The sequence below is a fragment of the Corvus cornix genome, chromosome 22 (assembly GCF_000738735.6).
Source record: "Corvus cornix cornix isolate S_Up_H32 chromosome 22, ASM73873v5, whole genome shotgun sequence".
In the NCBI taxonomy this organism is placed as follows: domain Eukaryota; kingdom Metazoa; phylum Chordata; class Aves; order Passeriformes; family Corvidae; genus Corvus; species Corvus cornix.
This window is the reverse complement of record NC_046351.1, coordinates 1,863,361-1,888,015: the sequence shown is the minus strand read 5'-3', so window position 1 is coordinate 1,888,015 and position 24,655 is coordinate 1,863,361. Positions and strand designations below refer to the sequence as shown.

At 53.8% G+C, this 24,655-nt stretch overlaps 1 protein-coding gene across 1 annotated transcript in view; it reads left to right on the top strand.

Annotated features, from left to right (window-relative positions):
- The window catches only part of PEBP4 (phosphatidylethanolamine binding protein 4), a 73,135-nt gene that overhangs the window by 14,821 nt on the left and 33,659 nt on the right, over window positions 1-24,655 (top strand). The window contains exon 4 of the mRNA XM_039564438.1: window positions 19,597-19,695. Within this exon, the coding sequence (XP_039420372.1) occupies window positions 19,597-19,695 (99 nt within the window). The remainder of the gene's footprint in view (window positions 1-19,596; window positions 19,696-24,655) is intronic.

The window sequence follows — 24,655 nt, the reverse complement described above, 5'->3', positions numbered from 1 at the left end:
GCCAGATTTCTTCCAGCTGGAGTGAAAAGCCTGGGAATTTGGGTGGGGAGCTGGCCGTGAGGGAGAAGCAGGGCTCCCAGTGTTTGGGAGAGGAGCAGTTTGGCTGCTGGGCTTGTGGTCAGAGTCCGGCCTTTCCCAGGATATCCATGAGATGAGCTGCTCCAGGAGAGGCAGAGAGGGAGAGCCGGGAGCTGCCACCTGGCACCTTTCCCGTTGGAAAGGGAAAGAATGTTTGGAAAACAGGACTTTTGTTACCTTTTGGTCTTCTCTTGTCGGAATGTCGCTGCGGGGACAGAGGAGAGAAGTGCAAAGCCACTCTGGCCGCTGCAGTGACCGCGGCCTTCACGTGCGTGGTTTTCCCAGCAAAATCCAGTGTTGGGGAGAGGGAGAGCTGCAGGTGGATGAGGGGGGGTCCCCGTGGGGTCCGCACCTGAGCGACGCCTCCTGTGCCCCATCCAGGCACCTGCCAGAGGCTGCATCCTGATCCCTGAGCATCCTGATCCCTGAGCATCCTGATCCCTGAACATCCTGATCCCTGAACATCCTGACCCTTGAGCATCCTGATCCCTGAGCATCCTGATCCCTGAGCATCCTCATCCTTGAGCATCCCGGCCTCTGAGTATCCTGATCCTTGACCATCCTTACCCATGAACATCCTGATCCTTGAGCATCCTGATCCCTGAGCATCCTGATCCCTGAACATCCTGATCCCTGAACATCCTGACCCTTGAGCATCCTGATCCCTGAGCATCCTGATCCCTGAGCATCCTCATCCTTGAGCATCCCGGCCTCTGAGTATCCTGATCCTTGACCATCCTTACCCATGAACATCCTGATCCTTGAGCATCCTGATCCTTGAGCATCCTGGCCTCTGAGTATCCTGATCCTTGAGCATCCTGATCCCTGAGCATCCTGATCCTTGAGCATCCCGGCCTCTGAGTATCCTGATCCTTGACCATCCTTACCCATGAACATCCTGATCCTTGAGCATCCTGATCTCTGAGCATCCTGATCCTTGAGCATCCTGATCCCTGAACATCCTGATCCTTGAGCATCCTGATCCCTGAACATCCTTATGCTTGAGCATCCTGATCCCTGAGCATCCCAGGCTCTGAGCATCCCACACTCCAAATATCCTCACCCCTGAGCATCCTGGTCCTGGCACATTCCAGCCTCCAAGGATCCTGACCTCTGAGCATCCCAGCCTCCGAACATCCTCACCATGTCACCCATGTCCCACCCAGGCACCTGCCAGTGGCTGCACTTGAAGTTTAAGCCCCAACAGACGCCACCTTTCCAGGAAAATCCTTTATAAACCGTTTAATCACCCGCATCCAGGGTAGGAATTGCTCTCCAAGGGTTGTTTTTCCCGAGGGCCCGAGGCCACGAGGCCGAGCTGTGGCCGAGGAATGGGGTGAAAGTCTCTGCCCCCTCTTTGCACACCTCAGCACACCAAAAAAACCTCCTCCACGAGGGCAGCCGTGCAATTCAAACCCCACCACACACACACACGAACCCGTGGCAGGCTCCAAACAGTGAATTAAACGAGGATGAAAGGCAAATGCCAGCTCTGGCAAAACCCTAGGAAAGGAGCCATCAGCTCTCCGCAGCGTCCTGGGATTTTCAAGCCACGCCAATGGAATTTGGCCGCTTCATTTCATTCACTGTCAATCAGCGTCGCTGCCACTGATGCTTCCTCCTCTTTTTAGATCCCCCATTTCTTTTGGCGATGCCCAGAGCACAGTTGTATCCCAGCCAGGCAGCCCTCATCACCAAGCGATTAAATCAGCGGGAAAAAAACCAGGAGAGACGGCTCCTCTCAGACATAATAGTAAAAAGGGGGTGGCGGGGACAGGGAGGGGGGCGACGGCTCCGGGTCTATTTCTGCTCTGATGTGTCCTGGCGCTGCCGGAGCCTTCCCCGGGTGCTGAGCTGTGCCGGCGATCACCAGGTGGCAAAGAGGGATGTGCAGGGAAGGCTCCTGCACCGAGCTGGGTTTTCCCCGTGTCCCAAAGTCCCCGGTCCAAGGGGTTGGTTCTGTTTTGGGGCCGGCTCCTGTCGGAGCCGTGCCAGGTTCCCGTGGGCACCGTCGCTGTGTGGAGGGATTGGGGTGTTGGGGAATGTGGGTGTCACGCCTGGGCCTGAGCATTCCGACATCCAAGGGTCCTGATCCCTGAGCATCCTGATCCCTGAGCATCCTGACATCCAAGGGTCCTGATCCTTGAGCATCCTGATCCCTGAGCATTCCGACATCCAGGGGTCCTGATCCCTGAGCATCCTGATCCCTGAGCATTCCGACATCCAAGGGTCCTGATCCCTGAGCATCCTGATCCCTGAGCATTCCGACATCCAGGGGTCCTGATCCCTGAGCATCCTGATCCCTGAGTATCCTTACATCCAAGCGTCCTGATCCCTGAGCATCCTGACATCCAAGCGTCCTGATCCTTGAGCATCTGGATTCCTGAACATCCTGATCCCTGAACATCCTGACATCCAAGGGTCCTGATCCCTGAGCATCCTGATCCCTGAACATCCTGACATCCAGGGGTCCTGATCCTTGAGCATCTGGATTCCTGAACATCCTGATCCTTGAGCATCCTGGTCCCTGAACATCCCAGCCTCTGAATATCCTCACCCCTGAGCATCCCGGTCCCTGCACATTCCGACCTCCAAGGATCCTGACCTCTGAGCATCCTCACCCCCAGGGCATTCTGATGCCTGAGCTTTCCATCCTCTGAGTATCCCACCCTCTGAACACCCCAGCCTTTGGGAATCCTGGTCCCTGAGCATCCCAGCCTCCAAGCATCCCATCCTCTGAGCATCCTGACCCCTGAGCACCTTGGCTCTGATCATCCCAGCGCCTGAGCATCCCTCTCTCCAAGCATCCTGACCCCTGATCATCCCGACCTCCAATCATCCCAACCTCCAATCATCCCAGCCTCTGATCATCCCAGCCCCTGAGCATCCCGACCTCTGAGCATCCTGGCCCTGTGCCTTCCCCCAGGGCAGCTTCCTCCCAGCCTCTAAAATCGAGTGCTTTAATAACGGGCTGTAAAGGGACCGTGGAGAGAGGGGGGAAATAATTGTGTGATCCAGGGTTATCAGTTCACCAAGTGTTTCCTGCCCTGGATTTGGCTGTTCCCAGGATAACACAGAGCTATGAGGGCTGCCTTAATGAAAGCGCCTGTCCCTGGGAAACACCAGTGCGACCATTCCAACCCTGATGTGTCCGAGTGTTTCTGGGCCCCTTTTTCCTGCAGGAATTTGCAGCAGCAGCAGCGTGACCCTGGCTTTGTGTGTGCCAGTCCTGGGCTGTTGGAAGCTGCTTTAATTGATGTTATGATTGTTTTTATTTATTTTTAAGGATTTTACGTTGAAACATAAAGATTTAGGAAATCCCACCTTGCTCATCGCATCCCTGGGGCTGCTCCGGCCGCTACCACCACACCTCTGTCCCGAGTGCCAAAGTTGGGCTCAGATCCCAGCTTTTCCCACACGGAACAAAACCCTTTGGGGTGGGAATCCAAAACTTGCCATCCCAAGGGACTGTCCCCAAGTGGCTGCACATCCTAGCTGGGGAGCGCGGGCTCCGCGGGATTGTTTGTTTGGGAAATAGGATCAGAACTAAGCCGTGGAGTGCTGGCATGACCGCCGAGTGGGGCAGCGAAGGGCTGGGCCAGCCACTGCTTTTCCATTCCAGAAATGTCACTGAGTCACGAATGACTCACGATTATAATGGGAGACATTTCCAACCCGGCGCATGACTCGGAGACGTCTTGCAGGGATGTTAGAGCTGTTTGCAAAGTCCAGGCCTCGCCCTGGCTCTGTTCCTCCCTCCCTGGCTGCTTTGTGTCCCCCCCGTTGGCCAAGGTGACACCACCCAGCGTGTGGTGGCAGCCGGGATGTGCCTGAGGATGCTCATCCGTGTCCCGTGGGATCGGGGGGACATTCCACGGGATCAGGGGGACACATTAATGCTCCCCATCAGGTGACAGGTGTCTATTAAAGTGACTCCCATCACCGCTGCCTCCGGCCTGCCCTTGACCCGGGGCTGGCCCAGCAGACAGCTCCGTGTCACGCGTGACCTCTGTGGGTGACCTCAGCCCCGAGGTGGCCGTGGCTCCTGGGATTTTGGCTGCCAGAGGGGCAGCAGGGGAGGGATCTGTGTCTGAGCATCATCTGGGTTTGCTCTGCTGCCGTTCCCTCCTCTTCCCACACAGGGAAATCGTCCTTCCCGCTCCTGGGAAGGTGGATGAGGTGTCCCCCCCTCAGGGATGCGGTGGCACCCAGCGGCAGCGCTCCCCTCGCAGATTCCTCAGCACTTCCTCTTCCCACAGCTCGCCTCATCCCAGCCTCCAGAGCCAATTAATTAAGCAGGATTGGTATGAACGGGTTGAGGGAGGCGTTTGATCCAGTCAGACCAGTCCAGGGCTCTGGGATGACCGCTGTGGGTCGGTGCCGGCGCCGTTCCCGGTGCGATGCTGCGAGCTGGGCTCGGGGAGCCGCGCGCTTCCCTCCTCGCTGGAAATACTTTCTCACCAAATAGCATTAAATATTCCTGAGCTGTGAACATCTTGGACTGATTTTATTTTCCATAAATAAACTTGTTGGGAGATATTTGGAGATGGGCCTAAGCTGCAGAGCTTGGACTGGCTCCCAAATCTCGCTGCTGTTTGGGCTCGAGGGGTTGGTTCAGGATTGTTTCGAGCTTTATTTCGCTTTCAAGGGGTTGGGATTGAAGAAGTGCCCTCAAACAGGACCCTCTCAGTGCATTCCCAAAATTCCTGATTCCCTCAAATGCTGTTGATGGTGGGAGAGGGGATCACAGGTGTCCTTTCACCTCCAGACACGGCTGTAGGGTTGTATCTATAGGGGCTGGGCATTTTGGGAGCGGCATTTCCAGTGGAACCAGATGAATTCTTCCAGAGGTACCAAATCCCAGTTTTTTTGGAGTGGAACTGTGGATGCTCCACGTTTTAGGCACTGTGGGGTTTTGAGGTGCAAATCTTTCCTGGTCACACAGACAAGGTGCCCCTTGCCCAGCTGGAGATGCCTCCAGCCTATCCCAGCTTCTTGCTGGAATTTCTTTGCTTTCCAGATTGGACAAAGAAAAAGCAGAAAAAGAGAGATTTTAAAAAAAACAAACAAAGGAAAAAAAAAAAACACAAACACCCCAAAATAAACACAACCAAACAATGACGTTTATTTATTTTCCAATGGGGAAACCAAGTGGGAGAGCTGCAAGGATGTGTTTGCAAACCTGCTCCCAGCACGGCGCATCCAGAGGAGGCCGGATCCGGATCCGCGGGGCAGGGAGGTTGAATTCCCTTCCTTTCCCGGCAGGGCCGAGCGTTTCCCGCTTGTCCCTGTGCCTGATTAACAGTGACAAGGACAGGATTGCTCTTTTGGTGAGCGCACACGCTCCCCAAACCCCCGGCCGTCCCTCAGCCTCGCCTTCCCTTCTTCTCCCTCGGTCGCCAGGTTTATTCCAGGGGAAGAGGAGTCTGATCCACCCCGTAAACTCTGTCACATCCTCATTAATTTGGCCATGTCTGCCCTGCTCGCCTTAGGGAAGCGTCACATTTTTAACGAGGCTCCGGGGGGGCCGTCACGGGCGACGGCTTCGTTTTGACAGCTGAGGTGGGAAAGGTGCAGCGTCAGGGTTTGCTCCAACACCGGGAATTTTGTCTCGGCTTCATTTCACCCGGGATGAGGCTGCTGCTCCTGGGGTTCCTGGGGGTTTAAAGGTGAGATGGGCGTGGACCCGGAGCCAAGGGGTGCTGCTGGTGGGATTGTCACTGGAATCCCGGCCTGAGGCACTTCCAAGCTTTTAGGAGAAGCCCAGGATTTGGCACCATGGCTCAGGACCAGCTGCCCTGGCTAATTCTGTCCAATTCTGCTTTTTTCCCGACATTGTTCCCAAACTCGATCATTTTGTAGTGAAATCTCACGGCACGGTCTTCTTCCCAAAGAATATAGTGAATATATCTATATTCCAAATAATCTTATATGAATTCCATATATTCCCAATCTAATTTTAAATTGATTTATAATTTTTAGTAATAAATGATGTCTTTTCCCAACACATTAGATACAATATTTTATCTTCCCACTATATTATATATAATACAGCTTCCAGTACATTATATCTAATAATACCGAAATGCATTATTTTACAGCTTATAAAATACTACTTTTATTTTATATTCCACGTATTTATTGCCCTATCTGGCACTGCATCCCTGAGCGTTTTTGTGCTCAGGGCAAGGATCCGTGGCTTTTCTGTGTAAGGCCAGTGGCTGATCCGTCGGGATCTTGCTCCATCCCAGGAGCTCTTCTAACCCATTCTAATGCAAATGTGCATTAGCTGATAATCGGAATGTTGAGTGGATTATTTCACCCCCCAGACGAGCTGCTGCAAGGCACATTTTTAGTTTGGTTTTTTGTTTGGTTTTTTTTTTTTCCCTTTTACTATATTAAACCAAAAGGAAAAAAAAATTAAAAATCCAAACCAACCCTCCCAGCCGCAAAGAAACCCACCTTGGGATCAGGATTGATCCCCGGGGATCTGGGCAGGAAGCAGGATCTCTGTTTTTCCCCTCTCGAGGCCAAAAAGAAATGAAGACCCCAGGACCTGGTGGCACCCTCGAACAGCTTTATGGCATGTGCTCCCTAATTGCATCGGCAAACATTTGCGGTGTAATTAAAGCCGGGAGCCACCAAACCGTGAGAAATCAATTAAAAGGAATCCTGGCTGTGGGAGCAGCATCCCATCCCTCCTGCCTGTCCTGTGAAGATGCTGCTTCATCCTTTCTCTCCCCCTTTCCCACCCCCAAAAAAAAAATCCCACAGGAGGGGTTGATCCCCCTAAATGGGGTTTTGTCCTTCCGATCTCTGGGATGCTGGAGCGTCCCTGCCCTGTGGTGTCACAGTGTCGCTGCTGGTGTCGATTTTGGTGGGTTTTGGGAATTGAGGAGTTGCCTTTGGTGGTGCAGGATGGGGAGAAGAGGGAGAATCTCAATGTCAGCATGGGATGTGGGGTTTTTCTGGGAGCAGCCACAGGCTGGGTTGTAGGTTAAAGGTGCCGGGCTCAGCTCCTGCCAGGAGCAAATGGAAACGTGCAGGAAATGGGCATTTTTTTCCAGCAAGGTTTGGATTTTGGGGTATAAACAGGGAAGGGAGATCAGCCCTTAGGAACAGGAGCCTCCCGTGAGATCTCATTAAAAAATGTTTAGGAATAATGGGAGAAATCTACACCCATGTACCTCCAGAAAGGGTTTTGGGGTTTGGGTATAAACAGGGAAGGGCCATCCCTCTGTGGGAATCATGGAATGCTGCTGCTGCCTCTGCTCCAAGCCCTCAGCATCTTCCCAAAACCCCCTCTCACTCCAGGAGCAGCTTTTGGCTCGATCCATCCCCCCAAACACCGGGATTTGGCTGGAATCCGCCATCCCCCCCATCCTGCTCCAAGCACGGGACACTTCACCCTCAGAGACGCAATCCCCCCATGCTTCGAGAGCTTGGAAAAAAGATCTGAATCCACCAAAACAAACCCTTTCCCTGCACGTGCAGCTGCTTCCCCTGGGAGAGGCTGAAAGAGAGACTGGAGCTCATGTGACAGATGTTAATCGCATCATTTAATGCACTCCTGGAAGGCACTTGGATACAGGGATGGGGAGGAAGAGCAGAATAGACTATTGTCTCCCGTTTCCGGCAGCATCCCCAAGGAATGGAGAACCCCAGGGAATGGAGAACTCCAGGGAATGGAGAACCCCGGGCTGCACAACTCACCCAGGGTTTGGTACGGAGGTGGGAATGGCCACGCTGAAATTTGTGGGGTTTCTGCTGTATCCACAGTGAATGCGCCCATTTCAGTACAAAGGAATGATAAAAAAAGGCATAAAAATGGTTTTGGGTTGTTTTCCAAAGGGCTGTTTGGGGGGGAAAACTGGAGAGGGGGAAATAGGGAAGGAGGGGTGCTGTGTGATCCACACCCTGGACCAGACACAGATACAGGAGAGGGGAAACAGGGCTGGAGGGATCATATCTGATCCACAGCCTGGACCAAACACAGTCCTAAGAGATGAACAAACAAACCCTAATAGCTGAACATCCCTGGAGCAAGCAGGGAATATAGAAGAGGGAAAATAGGGAAAATAGAGATCATGTCTGATCCACACCCTGGACCAAACACAGTCCAGGATACAGGAAAAGGTGAAATAGGGATGGAGGGATCACACCTGATCCACACCTGAGCATCCCTGGAACAGCACATGGATACAGAAGGGAAATAGGGATCACACCTGATCCATTCCCCAGAATCCCTTTAGCCAGGTCAAGATACAGGAAAAGGGGAAATAGGGATGGAGGGATCACACCTGATCCACACCTGAGCATCCCAGGAGCAAACAGGGGATACAGGAGAAGGGAAACTGGGATGGAGGGATCGGAGCTGATCCACGCCTGAGCATCCCAGGAGCAAACAGGGGATACAGGAGAAGGGAAACTGGGATGGAGGGATTGGATCTGATCCACAGCTGAGCATCCCTGTACAGAATGAGGGATACAAGAGGGAAAACCCTGGTGGAGGGATCATTCCTGATCCACACCTGAGACCCCCTGGAGCAAACACCTCCTGCTTGGCCTGGGGAACAATGAAAGCCCATCCAACATCCACCGTGGGTTGGAAAGGGGATATTTGCCGGCGGCAGGGAATTGCATTTCCAAGGCAGAAGCAGCATCCCATGGGCTGCTTCCCTGATTGAATTCCCCCTTGGTGACCCGGGAAGGTAATTGAGGCGCAGGGGAGCCAGGGCAGAGCGCACCCCCTGGAAATCAGCACCTCCAGCCACCCCCTCCCCGAGCCGGGCAGCGACCGAGGCGAGGTGCCTTCAAGGTGCCTGGAAGTAACCAACTTATTGCCTAATAGATTTCTCAGTCATGAATTCCCCGTGCTCCGTGTGCCCCCCAATCAGAGCAATTATGGATTTAAATGGAGCTGGAATCCGTGGTGCAGAAAATGCCCGTTTTAGCGGGAGATTGGCCAGAGGTGAGGGACCTGGAACACCCCTGGTAATGAAAGCTCTTCACAGCTTGCCGTGTTCCACCCGGGAATAATTGCTGCAGCCTGTGATACGGATCCGGCTGCGTTAATGATGCCCTGTTCCTTTTCACAGGACTCATTTCAGCTTCCCCCATTTTTCTTTCCCCGGGATTTCAAAGCGCCGAGGCATCGTGGGAATTAACGCATTAACGCGGCCGTTGTGGCGCTCGGGGTAGTTCCAAATGTTATTCCCGGCTTTTCGGCCGGGATCGATTAACAAAGTGCCAGGGAGCCTCGGGAAAGGGTGGCCGGAGGGGGATGGAACGTGACACGGGTGTCATCCCCGCGTCCATCGCATTTGGAATTGATTCGCTGTGACAGGATGGAATTATCAGAACAAAACGTACTTCAGGAATTAAAAAAGAAAAAAAGAAAAAAATTAAAATAATAATAGAAAAAAAAATAGATGTTTTGGATTGGAAATAAAACTCCCCTTAACTTCCGAATGAAAACCACATCCAAGGGAGACAGTTGGCTTCTCCTCTGAGTTTATTATTAAATATTTTACCAGGGAGGGAAGTTCTGAGCTGAGCATCTTTTCCCTCCTGTTCCTGGCAAGAGCAGTTTGTGTGGAGGGAGGGTGAGCTCTTGGTTGTTTTCCCGAAGCTCTTTCTGGGGGTAGATTTCTCCCATTATTCCTCGGTTTAAACAGCTTTTTAATGAGATCTCAAGGCAGGGTCCTATTCCTAAGTGATATTGGGAATATATCTGTGCTTCCAATATATCTCTATCTGGAATACAGTGTGTATTTCCATATAGGACATATATAAATGTATGTATGGAATTAATAGAGAATATATAGAGAATATACAGAGAATATACAGAGGATATATAGAGAATATATAGAGAATATACAGCGAATGTATAGAGAATATATCTAGAATATCTAGAATATCTAGAATATCTAGAATATATAGAATATATATATACAGAATATAGAATATATACAAAATTATCTCGAAATATCTATAAAAAGACACAAATGTACCTATTCTATATGGAAATTCCGGAGATATAAAATATTTATTCCCAATATATGATCTATTATATATTATCTATATTTTATAATATATTTGATTTGGTGCACAGGGCTGGGAGAAAGGCCCTGGCTGTGCTTTTGGATACTCACAACTCGGAAGCAGCAAATTCCAAGTGCTGGGAGGGGGTTCCAGCAGGTAAATGGATGCCGTGGGTGGGTCGGTGCTGCATCCCCAGGGATGGAGCCGGACGGAGCAGCTCCCGCCGCTCCTGAAATGCTTTAATTTCCCCCCAAATGGAGCCGAGATATTTTTTTTTTCCCTCCCTGCTTTTGCCATCGCTCCAGCTGAAGCTCCCAGGGGGCTCCGGATTAATTTCCTCCGGTGACCCTGGGAGCCGCAGGCGCCTGACCCCGGCGCCGGAGGGGCCGCGAGGTCGCGGCGAGGGAGCAGAGGGGACCCGCGGCCGCTGATAAGGAGCTCGGGGCGCTGCGGAGTTTGGACAGCGAGGAAATGGCATCTCCAGTTAACTCAATCCCGGAGCGGCCCCGGCCGAGCCGCAGCGCTGAGATTCAATTACCGGCGCCGTCCCTGGGGACAGGAGTGTCACCGTCCCCCCAGCGCCGGCCGCCAGCTCCGATGCCATCCCGGGACCATCGGTGGCCTCGGGGGCGGCTCGGGGTCCCTGCGGAGGGGTCGGGGCTGGCGAGGGGTCGGAGCTGCCAGAGAGGGGTCGGGGGGTGTTCGGGATTGATCAGCGAGCGCTGGGAGCTTGTAGGAGTGGGGTTTTATCCCGCTCTTCTCCCTGTAAGGAGTCAGGCCGTGGGTTTTCTCTTGGAGCAGGGGAATGGAGGCAGCGCTGGGGTTTGGTGGCCGTGGGGGGGGGGGGGGGTGTGGTACCCGCTGAGCATTGTCCCGTGTCTCCTACACAGGGCATGGAGCAGAGCCAGACAGTTCCCATAGGGGCCTGCCCATGTCTGGATGGTTTTAGGGTTGATCCCAGTGGAGGAGGGGATGGGAGAGAGGCTGGTGAGGAGCTGGGGAGGCTCCTCTCAGCCCCGTGTGCTGCAGGGTGTGATAAGATTCCTCACAAAGACCACGGGGATGTCTGCTGGGACAGCGGCCACATTCCTGAAGTGGGGCATGCTCAGATCGCCTGGATTTCCTACAGCCAGGGTCTGTCCTTGTCCCCAAATCCTCCTCCCTCAGAATCACAGAGTGGTTGAGGTTGGAAAAGCCCTCCAAGATCATCGAGTCCAGCCTGATGTCCACCTTGTCCCCAGCCCAGAGCTCTGAGTGCCACCTCCAGTCCTTCCTTGGACACCCCCAGGGATGGGCACTCCAAACCTCCCTGGGCAATTCCAAGGCCTGGCCACCCTTTCCATGAGGAAATTCCTGCTGCTGTCCACCCTGAGCCTCCCCTGGCCCAGCCTGAGGCCGTTCCCTCTCCTCCTGTCCCTGTTCCCTGCCAGCAGAGCCCGACCCCCCCGGCTGCCCCCTCCTGTCAGGGACTTGTGCAGAGCCACAAGGTCCCCCCTGAGCCTCCTTTGCTCCAGGCTGAGCCCCTTTCCCAGCTCCCTCAGGTGCTCCTGGGGCTCCAGCCCCTTCCCAGCTCCATTTCTCCGTGGCCAGTTTGGGACAGGTGTGCTGGGTGTTTGGCTCCATCCACAGCCCCGAGCCCAGCAGGGAGCCGGGACTGTGGCAGTGGGATAATTCCACTTGTGCTGGAGCCTGTGAAAACGCTCTTTCTTTTCCCAGAGCAAAATCTAATCCAGAAGAGAAGAAAACACTCATTATTTAATTTTCCCCGTTTTTTTTTTGTGTGCTCATGGGATTTTAATGGGATTAATTATTATTTAATTTGCGCTTTGGCAATTCATTTGTGCTGAGCTATTCTAGTATTGGAGAGCCAGCCATGCTCAATCCCTTTTGCATCTCCATCCGTGCTGCCAGCCTTCTTCCCAGATACCCATGCATCCCCCAATCCCATCCACCTTTCTTCCAGGTACCCATCCTGTCCCATCCAAAGCGTCTCCTCATTGCCAGCTTCCTCCTTTATTTGATTTTCTTTGTAATCTCTGGCTGCCAGACCCCAGATGGGAAAATCCGAGCAAGGATCATCAGCTTGGGGTCACAACATGGAGGAGCTGGTGCCTCCCGGGTGTTCCTGGTGCAGGAGCATCCTTGTGCCCCACCCCTGGGGCCAGCATCCCTCTGTCTCCATGGGAACATCCCTCCATCCCCATGTGAGCATCTCTACATCCTCATGTGAGCATCCCTCAGTCCCCATCCCCCCATCTCCGTGTGAGTGTCCCTCAATCCCCCTCTCTCCATCTCCACACATTCCACAACATTCTTCCATTCCATTCCATCCTCCCATTCACAACATCCTTCCATCTCTCCATCCCCACGAGGGAATCCCTCCACACAATCCCTCCATTCTCATCCCTCCATGTCCACAGGAGCATCCCTTCATGTCCATGTGAGGATTCTTCCATTCCCATCCCTCCATCTCCATGTGAGCATCCCTCCATCCCAAATCCTCCCTTTCCATGTGAGCATCCTTTCATCCCGTGCAAAAACCTCTCCATCCCCATCTCTCCATTTCCATGGGCGCATCCCTTCATCCCAGGTGAGCATCCCTCCATCCCTCTCCATTCCCATCCCTCCATGTCCACAGGAGCATCCCTCCATCTCCACGTGGGGATCCCTCCATTCCCATCCCTCCATGTCCACAGGAACATCCCTCCATCCCCGTCCATTCCCATCCCTCCATGTCCACAGGAACATCCCTCCATCCCCCTCCATTCCCATCCCTCCATGTCCACAGGAACATCCCTCCATCCCCCCTCCATCCCCACCTCTCCATTTCCACAGGAACATCCCTCCATCCTGTACAAAATTCCATCCCCACCTCTCCATTTCTATGTCCGCATCCCTCCACCCCATGCCAGCCTCCCTCCATCCCCACCTGAGCCCCTCTCCACCCCCATCCCCGCATTTCATCCCAGGCGAGCCTCCCTCCATCCCCCTCCATCCCCGCCACTTCCCCAGATAATGAGAGCGAGTTTAAAAAACTTAAAGCCTCTTCCTGCCCGCGGTGAGTGACACAAATGGAGTTCATATTTAATCATCTGTTAACTCGTTGTCTATTATAGCTCTTTAATAGCACCAGAGATATTCTTAATGAAGCATGATTTAAGGTATTTACAGCTCTAGGACCGACAGACATCACTCACAGTGTGCAGGTAATGAGGCGTAAAACAGCTCTGGAAACCGTAAAAATGGGAGAGAGAGAGCGAGGAGGGAGAGAGAGCAGGCAAGGAGTTCAGAGCTGAATTGTTCCAGGGTTTGTTTTAAAATGTTTAGGCATTTAAAGTCATTTCAGCTTCGCTGAGGTGTCTGGTAGCACCGAGTTCAGCAATTCCCAGCGCTGAGAACCCCTGGCTTGCCAGGAGGGGTCTGGTCCCCTGATACTCCCAAGCTGGGACATCTCAGGAATCACGGGAGGGAGCAGGGAAAAAGCTTTTGAGGGTCCCCAAGGACCATCCAGGAGCAAAGCCTGGAATTTCTGGGTGCATTTTCCCCTTTGTTTTTCCACTCGATGGCACAGCCACAGAAGGGACGGCAATGACCCTTCCCTTTGCTCGCCTGCAAATGCCACCCCTGTGCGACGCTTTTAGTTTTGTATTTTTTCCCCCAGAAAAAAAAAAAAAGAAAAAAAAAGAAAAAAAAGAAAGAAAAAAAAGAAAAAAAAAGAAAAAAAAGAAAAAAAAGGAAAAAAAAAAAAAAAAGAAAAAAAAACCCCCACCAGAACCCAAGCCAAGTTTTGGAAAATAATTTGTGACGGAGGTGCCATTCTGCATCAAAATATTGTGTAGAAAATGTCAAATGTCACCAATCCATGTGTCCCCCCGTGTGATAGTAATTGGGCTGGACGGCTGCGCTCTGCCACCGCGGCCGCTCGCCGCCGCCTCCTCCTCCTCCTCCTCGCACACCGCTCGGGAAATGTGTCGCTTCCCGAGTCCATCCCGGCTGCCCTGCCTGCGGAGCGGGGCCGGCCGCGGTGTCCCCAGCCCGGGGACGAGTGCGTGGTGCTCATTAGGCTCCAGCAGCGATAAACAGCTCCTGGGAAAAAGGGGGGCAGCTGGAGCGGGGAGATCTCGGGGTGTTGATTCCCTCCTGGATTTCTCTCCTGGCTGGGAGATGTGGCTCCATTTCCCTGGTGTTTTGCCCTTGATGATTTAGGTGGAACTCGATTTGGGGAACCCAAAGCGGAGCCACAGTGGGGTCCTTGATTGAGGAATCACAGCCTGTTGCTCCCCTCCTTCCCCAGAAGTGCTCCGGTCACCTGCATTTCCAGCACCAGGGACCCTTTGGAATATTCATCCCACTTTCTGCCTGGTTCTGTTGGGTGTGTAACATCCCCATTGCAGTTTGATTGCGCAGAGCTGCTCGAATTCGCTCCGAGGGAAAACAAACTGTTCTTCCAGAGCAAATAACCCATTCCTTAGAGCATCCCAAGCCCTTAATCTGGGAACAACCCTTTCACACACACCCCTCAACAATCCCGGGTGAATCAATCCTCATTAGGACATTAGGCTGCATAAATATTTGGCCGGTGAGGGAGCCCCAAGGGAGAGCAGAAGGATGGGGAGAGATTTGCAGTTGGAAATTCAATGAAGTTCCCTTCGGCAGCGGGAGCCGGGGGGGAGCCAGGCCTGGGAGAGTTGGGCCAAGCCTTCAGCCAGTGCCTCTTGTCCCCTTGGGCAAGTCCTGCGGAGCAGGGTTAATTCTGCTGACCTGGTTTTTCCTTGCCCGTGGAAGTGGCGAGGCGCAGGTGGAAAACGAGGAGGTGAAATCCTGCCCGCGCTCGGCAGCTCCTTCCCGAAGCCACAACACAACTCGGTCGCAAACAAGTTCTTTGCTGCCGAGGAAGGAGCTGGAATTTCTCTCTGGCGAGGCAGCAGCAGCAGAATTGCAAAGTCGGTGCCTGTTATAGAAACTTTTTAGTACTGGGGACAAGCCAAGAAAAAAGCCCAGATTGATCTCAAATCTCAGCTGGTGCTGGCGGCGCTTCCACCTCCGACTCCTGCACTGGTGGGACGTGAGCCGGACCCTCCAAGCATCCCCGAGGAGAGCTGGGTTGATGTTTCCCAGCGTTCTGGGTACTCTTCCCAGCTCCCTGCCCAGCCAGGAGCTCCTGCCCTGCTCTGGAAGGTGGTTTTGGGGTTGATTGAGGTTTTCTGGTTTGTAATTGCATAAAGCCAGCTCTTCCCTGGCTCCAGCGTGGGCGCTGCGTGCTTGGGGTGCATCCCCCCCATCCCATCTCCTCACCGGTGGGTCCGGCCTGGATCATCTCATGCCATTGAAGTCCTTCACACTGGGATAATCCACGCTGTGGCAACGCCAGGCTGCAGCTCCCGGGGAGGTGAAAGGTTTTTGGCTCAGATTCCATCACAACCTGCCCGTGCCATGATTTCCTTCGGCAGCCAGGGAAATTCCTTCCAAGCTGTCAAGGATGTGGGTGGCATTGGGGCAGCTGGAAATTTCACCTCATCCCATGAGTGGTGAGGGGCTGGTGCAGGGAACATCCCGTGCTCTGGGTGGGCGCGGGCAGGGAACGGCTCCGAGGGATGGGTGAGCTGGGAGGATCCAGACTGGATCCATCCAAACCTATTCACTCCCTGTACTGGGAAGCAGGTGCTGGGCTGGGGCCTGGCCGGGGCTTTGTTCCTTAATTTTGGGATGGAATTCCTACGGCAAAGCTGGGCACCATCCGTCTCCCCTTCCCAGAATAAAGCACATTTTAATCCATTTTTCCTCCACGCCGTGGTAAAACAGATGCCAACGGGATGGACGCACTGACAACGGGCACCGCAGGGCTCACCCATCTCCATGCCCAACCCAAGCCAGGTATCCCTGGCAGGGCAGAGCTCCGAGGCCACCCTGGTGCTGCCGAAAACACCGGAGCACTGCATGTGTGCTGCTTCCATGTGCGCCGGTTTCCAAGGAAACCGCTCGCTCTACATGTGTGTCGCTTAACACCCTATTTGCTTTCATTTGGATAAGTCTTTAATTCCTGTGCAGCCCCGGCTCCGCGGGATCTGTTGAGCTCCTTGTGTATCCCCAGCGCACAAAATCCCTCTCCCGCCTGCCTGCCTCTTGGAAAAGTCCCTGCCTGCTCGGAGCAAGTTTCCTAAACCTGTGCCTAATTGGAGCAGCTAATGCTTTCCGTGGGAATAACTGGATATTTCCCTGCTGCTTCCCCTCTAGAAACAATCAGCGGGGAAAACGCGGAATGCGGCGCTCCTGTCACCTGCCACCAGCTCTGCTGCTCCGGCTCTGCAGTGGGTGGAGGAGCAGGGCAGGATGCCCCTTCCCAGGGGTGTGAGGGGCAGAGCTGGGCGGTGCAGACATGGATCCGAGTCCTTGGGAAGGCGGCAGCTCCTGTCAGTGGTTAAATGTTGGTTTTAAAGTGTCCTGGGGTGAGGAAGTGGGGAAGGGTGGCCTTGGAAGCGTGACCCGGTTGGTGTCACACATCAGCCTGGAGAAGGGAAGGATCTGGGGAGAGCTCTGAGCCCCTTCCAGGGCCTAAAGGGGCTCCAGGAGAGCTGGAGAGGGACTGGGGACAAGGCATGGAGGGACAGGACACAGGGAATGGCTTCCCAGTGCCAGAGGGCAGGGATGGATGGGATCTTGGGAAGGAATTCCTGGCTGGGAGGGTGGTGAGGGGCTGGGATGGAATTCCCAGAGGAGCTGGGGCTGCCCCTGGATCCCTGGCAGTGCCCAAGGCCAGGCTGGAGCACCCTGGGACAGTGGGAGGTGTCCCTGGGCATGGCAGGGGGTGGCACTGATGGGCTTTAAATCCCTTCCCACCCAACCCATTCCATGATTCCATGACACTGATAGGACACGCTGTGTCCCCACTGGGTCCTGCGCTCCAGCACCTCCTCCTCGAGCAGGAGTGACCGACGAAGCTTTTGGGGGTGTTTCACTCCCCCGAATTTTCATCTGCAGCAACCCAAAGCGGCTTTTTCTTCCCTGTCCCCCTTCCTCCCTTCCCTTTGCACAGCAAGATGCCGCCTGCTCTTGTGGCACTGGAGGAATTTTCTGATCTAAAGCCACTTTCCTCCTCTCCCAAAATCCCCGGGGCTGGCTCATGCTTGTAGAGCTGAGCAGCTCCCGTGTCACTCGGGGCTGGCTCCTGTCTGCAGCCCTGACAGCAGCTAATGCTGTTAGCCTGTGTCGAGGAGGGATTTCAGCATTAAAAACCCCCAAAATCACCACACTCGGGCCACTCTGCTGCTCGCAAGCAGTTCAAAAACACTTCCCCCGTGTTTGGGGTGCCGGGCATGGGCCAGGGGTGTCACACAGGGGGGTTTTGGGGTGGCTTTGGGGGACTGGTGCAGCCTCTGGAGCAGTGCGGGATGAGCAGCCGGGATTAACTCGGCTCGGGGAAAGCTTTGCTATCTTTAGCTGGAAGGTGAGGGATTGTGGCTCTTAGGGTGGCCGGCAGGTGAGGAGAGAGAAAAATCTGCGGGGCCAGCCCGGCTCGGGGCGCTGACCCCAGCTCCTGTCCCCACGGGGGTCTGGCCCCGCCGGCCCCCGGCCGCGTGCGCCGTCACCTTTCTAGGCCACAATCTGTCCCCAATTCCGAGCCTGCTGTTAGCTTCACTTGCACTCTATTCTCGTGTTTGCTGTTATTTTTTAACACTTTATTTTTTTTCCCTCCCCATTTTTTTTCCTTTTTTTTTCTTTTTTCTTCTTTATTTTTTTTTTAATATAATTTTTTTTTTTTTTTTTTTTTTTTTTTTTGCATAAAAGCACTATCCTCTCCCCAGAGCCTGCCTGGAGCGAAGGCATGGTCTGTACAACTGCAATTATTTCGAAGAACAGATGGAGTGAGGAGCAGAAAGTCTGTTAATAGTAATAGAAATGCTACATGTTAACCTGGACAGCACACGATGACAGTCCCATGACTACACGTTCTGTTCCCACCAGCTGGGCTCCGAGCGGAGCCGAGAGATTCAGAAACGCCGAGCTCGGCTCCGCACCCTCCCCAAAGTTAGAGCTCAAATTCCTTCACACTTGCAGCGTAGGGTTTTTGGGTTGTCGGGCTTCTTCTCCCCCTCCCCTCCTCCTCCTCCACCTCCTCCTCCTCCTCCTCCTCCTCCTCCTCCTCCTCCTCCTCCTCCTTTTTCCCATTAAACACCGATTTTGCTGTTTCTCCTCTCTGTTTTTTCCTTCAGCCGGCCGCAGCTGGGAGCGTGGTGGGGCTCAGCCTCGAGGTCCTGACCTTGAGCCTCACGTGGTGCCGCCAGCGCGGCCCCTTTCCCACGCTCACATCTGCAGGGTTGATGTAATTCCCCCACCCCAGATGATGCCAGGCTGGGATTTAGGGAGCGGGGCAACGGCTGCGCTCCTGGGCGGGGCGGTTTGCAGGAGTTTGGGATTTTCTCTGCAACTGTTGCAAGCTGGTGGCGGAATGGGTTGAAATCCGCGTTTTCTGGTTCAAAGTGGCGCTCCCTGCAGGGGTGGGGTCTTTGAGAGGTTTAAGGGGTGCCACGGGAAAGGGGCACAGGGGGAATTTGGTTATGGCAATGCTCCAGGGGGTTTTTTTTTGCCTCGTTTACCCCAACCAGAGGTTGGGAAATGGAGCAGAAATATTGAGTCAGCCCCACGAACCTCGCTGTGCAAATCCCTGCCTGGTTTCACAAGAGGCCAGGGATGCAGCCACAGAGCTCCAGCTAATTCCAGTGGGAATTGCAGGGCTAAATCCCAGGCTGCTGGTGAAAGCCCAGCCCCCGGGGCAGCTGGAGCGGAGCGTGGCACCACTGGTGCCCTGGCAGACGCACCTGGAGGTTTTATTAGGGTATAGATCCCTTAATCCAGGTGCTTGTGGGATAATCTGGTGCCTGAGGTGCCGCCAAATCCCTGGAGATCAGCAGGTTTTCCCTCCAGAGGTCACTTTCGACCCAGCTCCACCCTCGATGGACCAAAATATCCGCGTGGGCTCTGTGCTGGGGGCACCTTGGGGTGCTGGGCGCCCTCAGTGGGGACCTGGGGTGGGCTGTGGGGGTTTCCTGGGGGCTAAAGCGGTGTCATCCATAAATCCCAGCTCTCTTTGCCCAATTCCATCACCCAGGAGTGGTACCTGAGCTCCAGGAGCATCCCAGGAGCATCTTTTGGTTCATTTGGGATGCGTGGGGCAGAGTTTGGCTCCTCACAGCCGCCCCCACGGAGGATGGGGCACCCAGCTTGTCCCCAGTCACCAATGGATCCCAAAAAATCCTTTTCTTTGGAAGAGGCAGAACCCACATTTTTCCTCTGGAAAGATTTGGGATTAAACCATCCCAAGTGGGTTTTTGGCCTCCCCTGGCGCCCGTTCCTCACTCCCCTCTGGGGTGATACAACCCTCAGAGTGCACCTGCTGGGAAAGAGTGGAAAAAGAGGGATTTTGGGGATTCTTGCTGTCACCCCATGCCCACAGTGTCGCCCTCTGCTCTCTTGCAGCACAAGAAATACGTCCTGGTGATGGTGGATCCCGACTCTCCCAACAGAGCCGACCCCCGGAACCGCTTCTGGAGGCACTGGCTGGTCACCGACATCCTGGTGAGTCCATCGGGGTCATTCCCAAGCATCCCGGGGAGGGCTGGATTCCCATGGAGAGCAAACTCCTCCCGGTGAAATCCCGGAGGACGAGTGTTTGCCAGAGAAATGTAAATGGTGCCGGGCGTGTAGGTAGGGAAGAGCTTCCTCAGGCTATATAGAGCCAGGCTGGTCCAAAAATATTGCTGCTTGGGGTTTGGGCTTTTTTCCCCCCCCTCCTTCTCCTAAGGAAATGTTGAAAAAAAACTCCCAAAAAACACTTTGCCAACTCGCCACCACCGGTTTTCTCTGCAGAGACAACGCGTCCTTCCAAACAGCTCCTGCCGCCGGTTGGGTTTTGTGGTTAAAAAAAGTGGGTTTGGCGAAAATCTCAATTCCTTTTCTGGTTTTTAAGTTCTTGGGGGGATTAAAATGGTTTGAAATCGGTGAGAAAACACTGGGAAGAAATGAGTTTGGGATGAGCGGCGGCGCTTCCCAGCGCTGTGTCCACGGGACGAGTCCTTCCCCCTGTCCCGGCGTGTCGTGGCTTCGCTCCCAGAAATATTTTGGGGAAGCAGTTTGTTCCCCTCCCGCTTGCTTTTATCTCTTCGAAACACGAGATGCTGCAGTCCTAAATCAATCTAACTGATAATCTGGGTACTAAAGCCTAATTAAGATATCAATTAATTTGCAGCGTGCATTTAACAAGAAATATCGCGTCGTTCTCCTCTATTATTCTCTGAAATTACTGCTGAGGGCTCTTTGTACAGATACCTTAATTAGACTTTTTATTGTTAATGGGCATATTAAGCAAATTAAAACTGGATATTAATACTTTCCATGAATTCCATAATTGGCTGAAAAATAGGAAGCGTCGGGAATAATTGCGGGAATTTGTGTACAGGGCTTGGGGGTTTTTTGGGGGTTTTTTTGGTGCTGTTTTGTGTTTTAATCCTTCCCAGAAACCCTTCTGCATTTCTAACAACAGGGTCCTGGAAGTCTCTCATTAATTTTAATATTTACCAAACGCAAAGGAGCCCAAGCTCCTGGGTTTCCTTCTGCACACAGATCCTTCGGAGCCGTTCCCTCTTGCTAATTATTAAATTATTGAGGTTTTCCTTTTTTTTTCCCTTTTTTTTTTTTTTGGGGGGGGGGAGGGGGAGTATAAAATCCTTTAAGCGAAGAAGGGAAATGTGGGATTCAAACCTCCAGCACGAATGGAAGGTGGGGTTTTATTTCCCGGCGGTTTGTGATCTCGAAGGTCAAAAATTCCGTGTCAGGCCATGCAAGAGGGCGGGAAAAAGGAGATTTTTGGGAAGGGAAAAGGGTTTTCCCCATCTGCCAGGGATGGGGCTGATCCCAACTATTCCTCAAGCTTTCTTATCACAAGATAAATACATTTATAAATATAAACACACATATCCGAGCAGGGATTTGGCCTCGATGCTCCTGATGGTCCCTTCCAACGTGAGACGCTCCCTGATTCCATGGAATATTCTATATAAAACATATATATTGATATGATCCCTATAATGATGGGATAAATATATCCCCTCTATCCCCGTGGGTGTGTGTATGTGTATCTCTCCTCTACACACACAGCAATGCGTCTAAATCCCCCAAATCCCACAAAATGCACAAGAAACCGCCAAAAATCAGCCACGTTCTGGCAGGACACCACGACAGAACCACCTCGGCTCGGTCCCCACGGCTGGGGGTGCAGTGGGGGGGGATCCTGGTGTGTCCCACCGGGGCTGCAGGCGGAGTTTTCCCGATCCCCCAGCCCCAAAGGCGGGTGCGGAGCCGGCGGGCTCAGCCACATGGTGTCTCGTTGAGATGCAGATCCTCGGGGGGGATATGGAAGTCTTGGCTCCGAGGAGCTTCAGCTGACAGGCTTATTTGCACACTGGCTCTAAAATAACCGTGTAGGCTTTACATGACACCTTCTGTTGCTTTGGTGCAGAGAGGGGCTTGCAAGTGCCTTTCTCCGGGAGGGACAGGGTGGCCGGCGCCGTGCCGGGGGGCAGGCGGAGCCCCCGTGCCCACCAGCGCCCTGGTGTCACCCCGGCATCACCCAGCATCACCCCAGCACCGAGCCAGCGTCATGCCAGTATCGCCCAGCAGTGCCCAGCAGTGCTTGGGTGTCACCCCAGTTATCATCCCAGCGTTGCCTGGCCAGCACCGCTCGGGTATCACCCCAGCATCGTCCAGCAGTGCTTGGGTATCACCCCAGGATCACCCCAGCGTCGCCCAGCATCACCTGGGTATCACCCCAGCATCACCCAGCGTCAGCCCAGTATCACCCAGCATCAATTCAGCATCACCCAGCATCCCTTGGGTACCACCCCAGTATCACCCAGCATCACCCAGCATCACCCAGCATCACCCAGCATCCCTTGGGTACCACCCCAGTATCACCCAGCATCACCCAGCATCACCCAGCATCACCCAGCATCACCCAGCATCACCCAGCATCCCTTGGGTACCACCCCAGTATCACCCAGCATTGCCCAGCATCGCCCAGCATCACCCAGCATCCCTTGGGTACCACCCCAGCATCACCCCAGCGTTGCCGATCGTCACCCCAGCACTGAGCCAGCATCATCCCAGTATTTCCCAGCATCATCCCAGCATCATCCCAGCATCCCCCAGCGTCACTCCAGCATCGCCCAGCAGTGATTGGGTATCACTCCAGCACTGCCCAGCATCCCTTGGGTATCACCCAGTATCACCCAGCATCACTTCATTATCACCCCAGTATCACCCAGCATCACCCAGTATCACCCCAGCACCAACCCAGCACCACTGGGTATTGCCCTGGCTCTGCCCCAGTATCGCATGGGTGTTGCCTTGGGTATCACCCCAATATCCCTTAGGTTTGGCCTGGCATCCTCTCAGCATCCCTTGCCACAGCATCCCTCCAGCATCCCCCCAGCATCCCTTGGGTACCACCCCAGCACCCCCCTGGCATCCCTTGGGTATCACCCTGGCATCACTTTGGTATCACCCCAGCATCCCTTGGGTACCACCCCAGCATCCCTCCAGCATCCCCTCAGCATCCCTTGGGTACCACCCCAGCATCCCTCCAGCATCCCTCCAGCATCCCTTGGGTACCACCCCAGCATCCCTCCAGCATCCCCTCAGCATTGCTTGGGTGTCACCCCAGCATCCCTCCAGCATCCCTCCAGCATCTCACCAGCATCACTTGGGTACCACCCCAGCATCCCCCCAGCATCCCTTGGGTACCACCCCAGCATCCCCCCAGCATCCCTTGGGTATCACCCCAGAATCCCCCCAGCATCACTTGGGTACCACCCTGGCATCACTTTGGTATCACCCCAGCCTCCCTCCAGCATCCCTTGGGAACCATCCCAGCATCCCCCCAGCATCCCTTGGGTACCCCCCTGGCATCCCTTGGGTGTTACCCCAGCATCCCCCCAGCATCCCATGGGTACCACCCCAGCATCCCTCCTGCATCCCTTGGATACCACCCTGGCATCACTTTGGTATCACCCCAGCCTCCCCCCGGCATCCCTTGCGTGTCGCCCTGGCATCCCTCCGGCATCACCCAGGCTTTGCCATCCCCCGGTTTGGAGGGAAGCGGCACCAGCAGCACTAGATGCCACTCCTGGGTGCTGCAGTACTTTGGCACGCCACCAGCTTTGGGGTTTGGCTCGGGATTTGCTCTCCCAGGTGGGTTTTCGGGATGGAACATCCCATCCCCTCGGCACCGCTCGCCGCTCCTTATCTGCCGCTGCTCCGGCGCCGCTCCGATTGTCAAACACGAGAGATGCTTTCACTCCTATTCAAAATAATTTAAATAAAAATGTTGCTACAAAGTGGAATAATATCTTTTGATGAATGTTTTTAAAGCCCTTTAGGTTTTCATGGTAATTTGCAGTGTAAAATTATTTAGAGATAAGAGCCAAATTAGCTCTTATAGGCGGAGGTCGATATGTCCCGTTATCCATGGAAGCAGTGTTTAAATATAATCAGCCTTTACTCTAATGCAGCATAATTGTTCATTTGAAATAGCTTTTTTTTTTCCCTTTTTTTTTTTTTTTACTCCATTCAATGAGTCATTAAAATATTCAAAGGATAATGCAGTGAATTGGAAATGAATTTATCACATTATCCTGTACATACTGTAGAGCATCAGGTAACCAGGCAAGAGTCAGAACCGGTTTACAGCGAATCCCTGGTAAACAAGGTTTTCCATTTTGTATTCAGTGGGGAAAGGAAAAGAAGGGAGAAAATACTGCCCTTCAAATGGAAAGCTTTCCGTCTTTATTCCCCCTCCTCGGGGAGGAGGAAGGGGGAGGGCGAGAGCAGCGAATTTGTACTCCACCAAAAGCCTCGCCGCTTTAACTTTATTTTTATCAAAATATGTTTGTAACAGAAAGTCGTTATGGAAACGGGTTCTGCCAGCCGGGAGAAATCCTGCGCCAGGCTGGAGCCGAGCGGGACCCGCCGGGGGCTGCTGCTGCCGGCACCACTCAGATCACCCAAAAACCCCTTCCCAGGGCAGGCCTCGGGGGAAACTGAGGCACGGAGCTGCCACAGCCAGCTCTGGGGTTGGATATGGGAAGTGCATCCAACGTTTTTGAAGGAAAACCATTCCCACCCATCGCCCATCCCGGCTTTCCCCCCGCTGTGGGTGCAGCTCCAACCCCTCCCATGGCTTTGTAGGGCGGAGTGGGGATCCCATGGGTGGGGACTGGCGCATTTGGGTGCCGAGGGATGGTGGCACCGCTGTCCCCAGAGGTGCTGGCAGCAGCGCTGGCCTTCCCCGGCGGTGGCCGCGTCTGTCACGGCGCTCGGCGCCACCGTTGATAAACAGGCTCCGGGTTGCAAGTGTCACCATAGAAACAGGTGCTGTCTTAAGCAAACAAGGGCTTTATTAACCTTAAAAATTATGAGGTTTTTGCACAAGGAAAGGATGGAAATGGAGCTGCGGGGGGCAGGCTGCTCGCCTGTGCCCGTG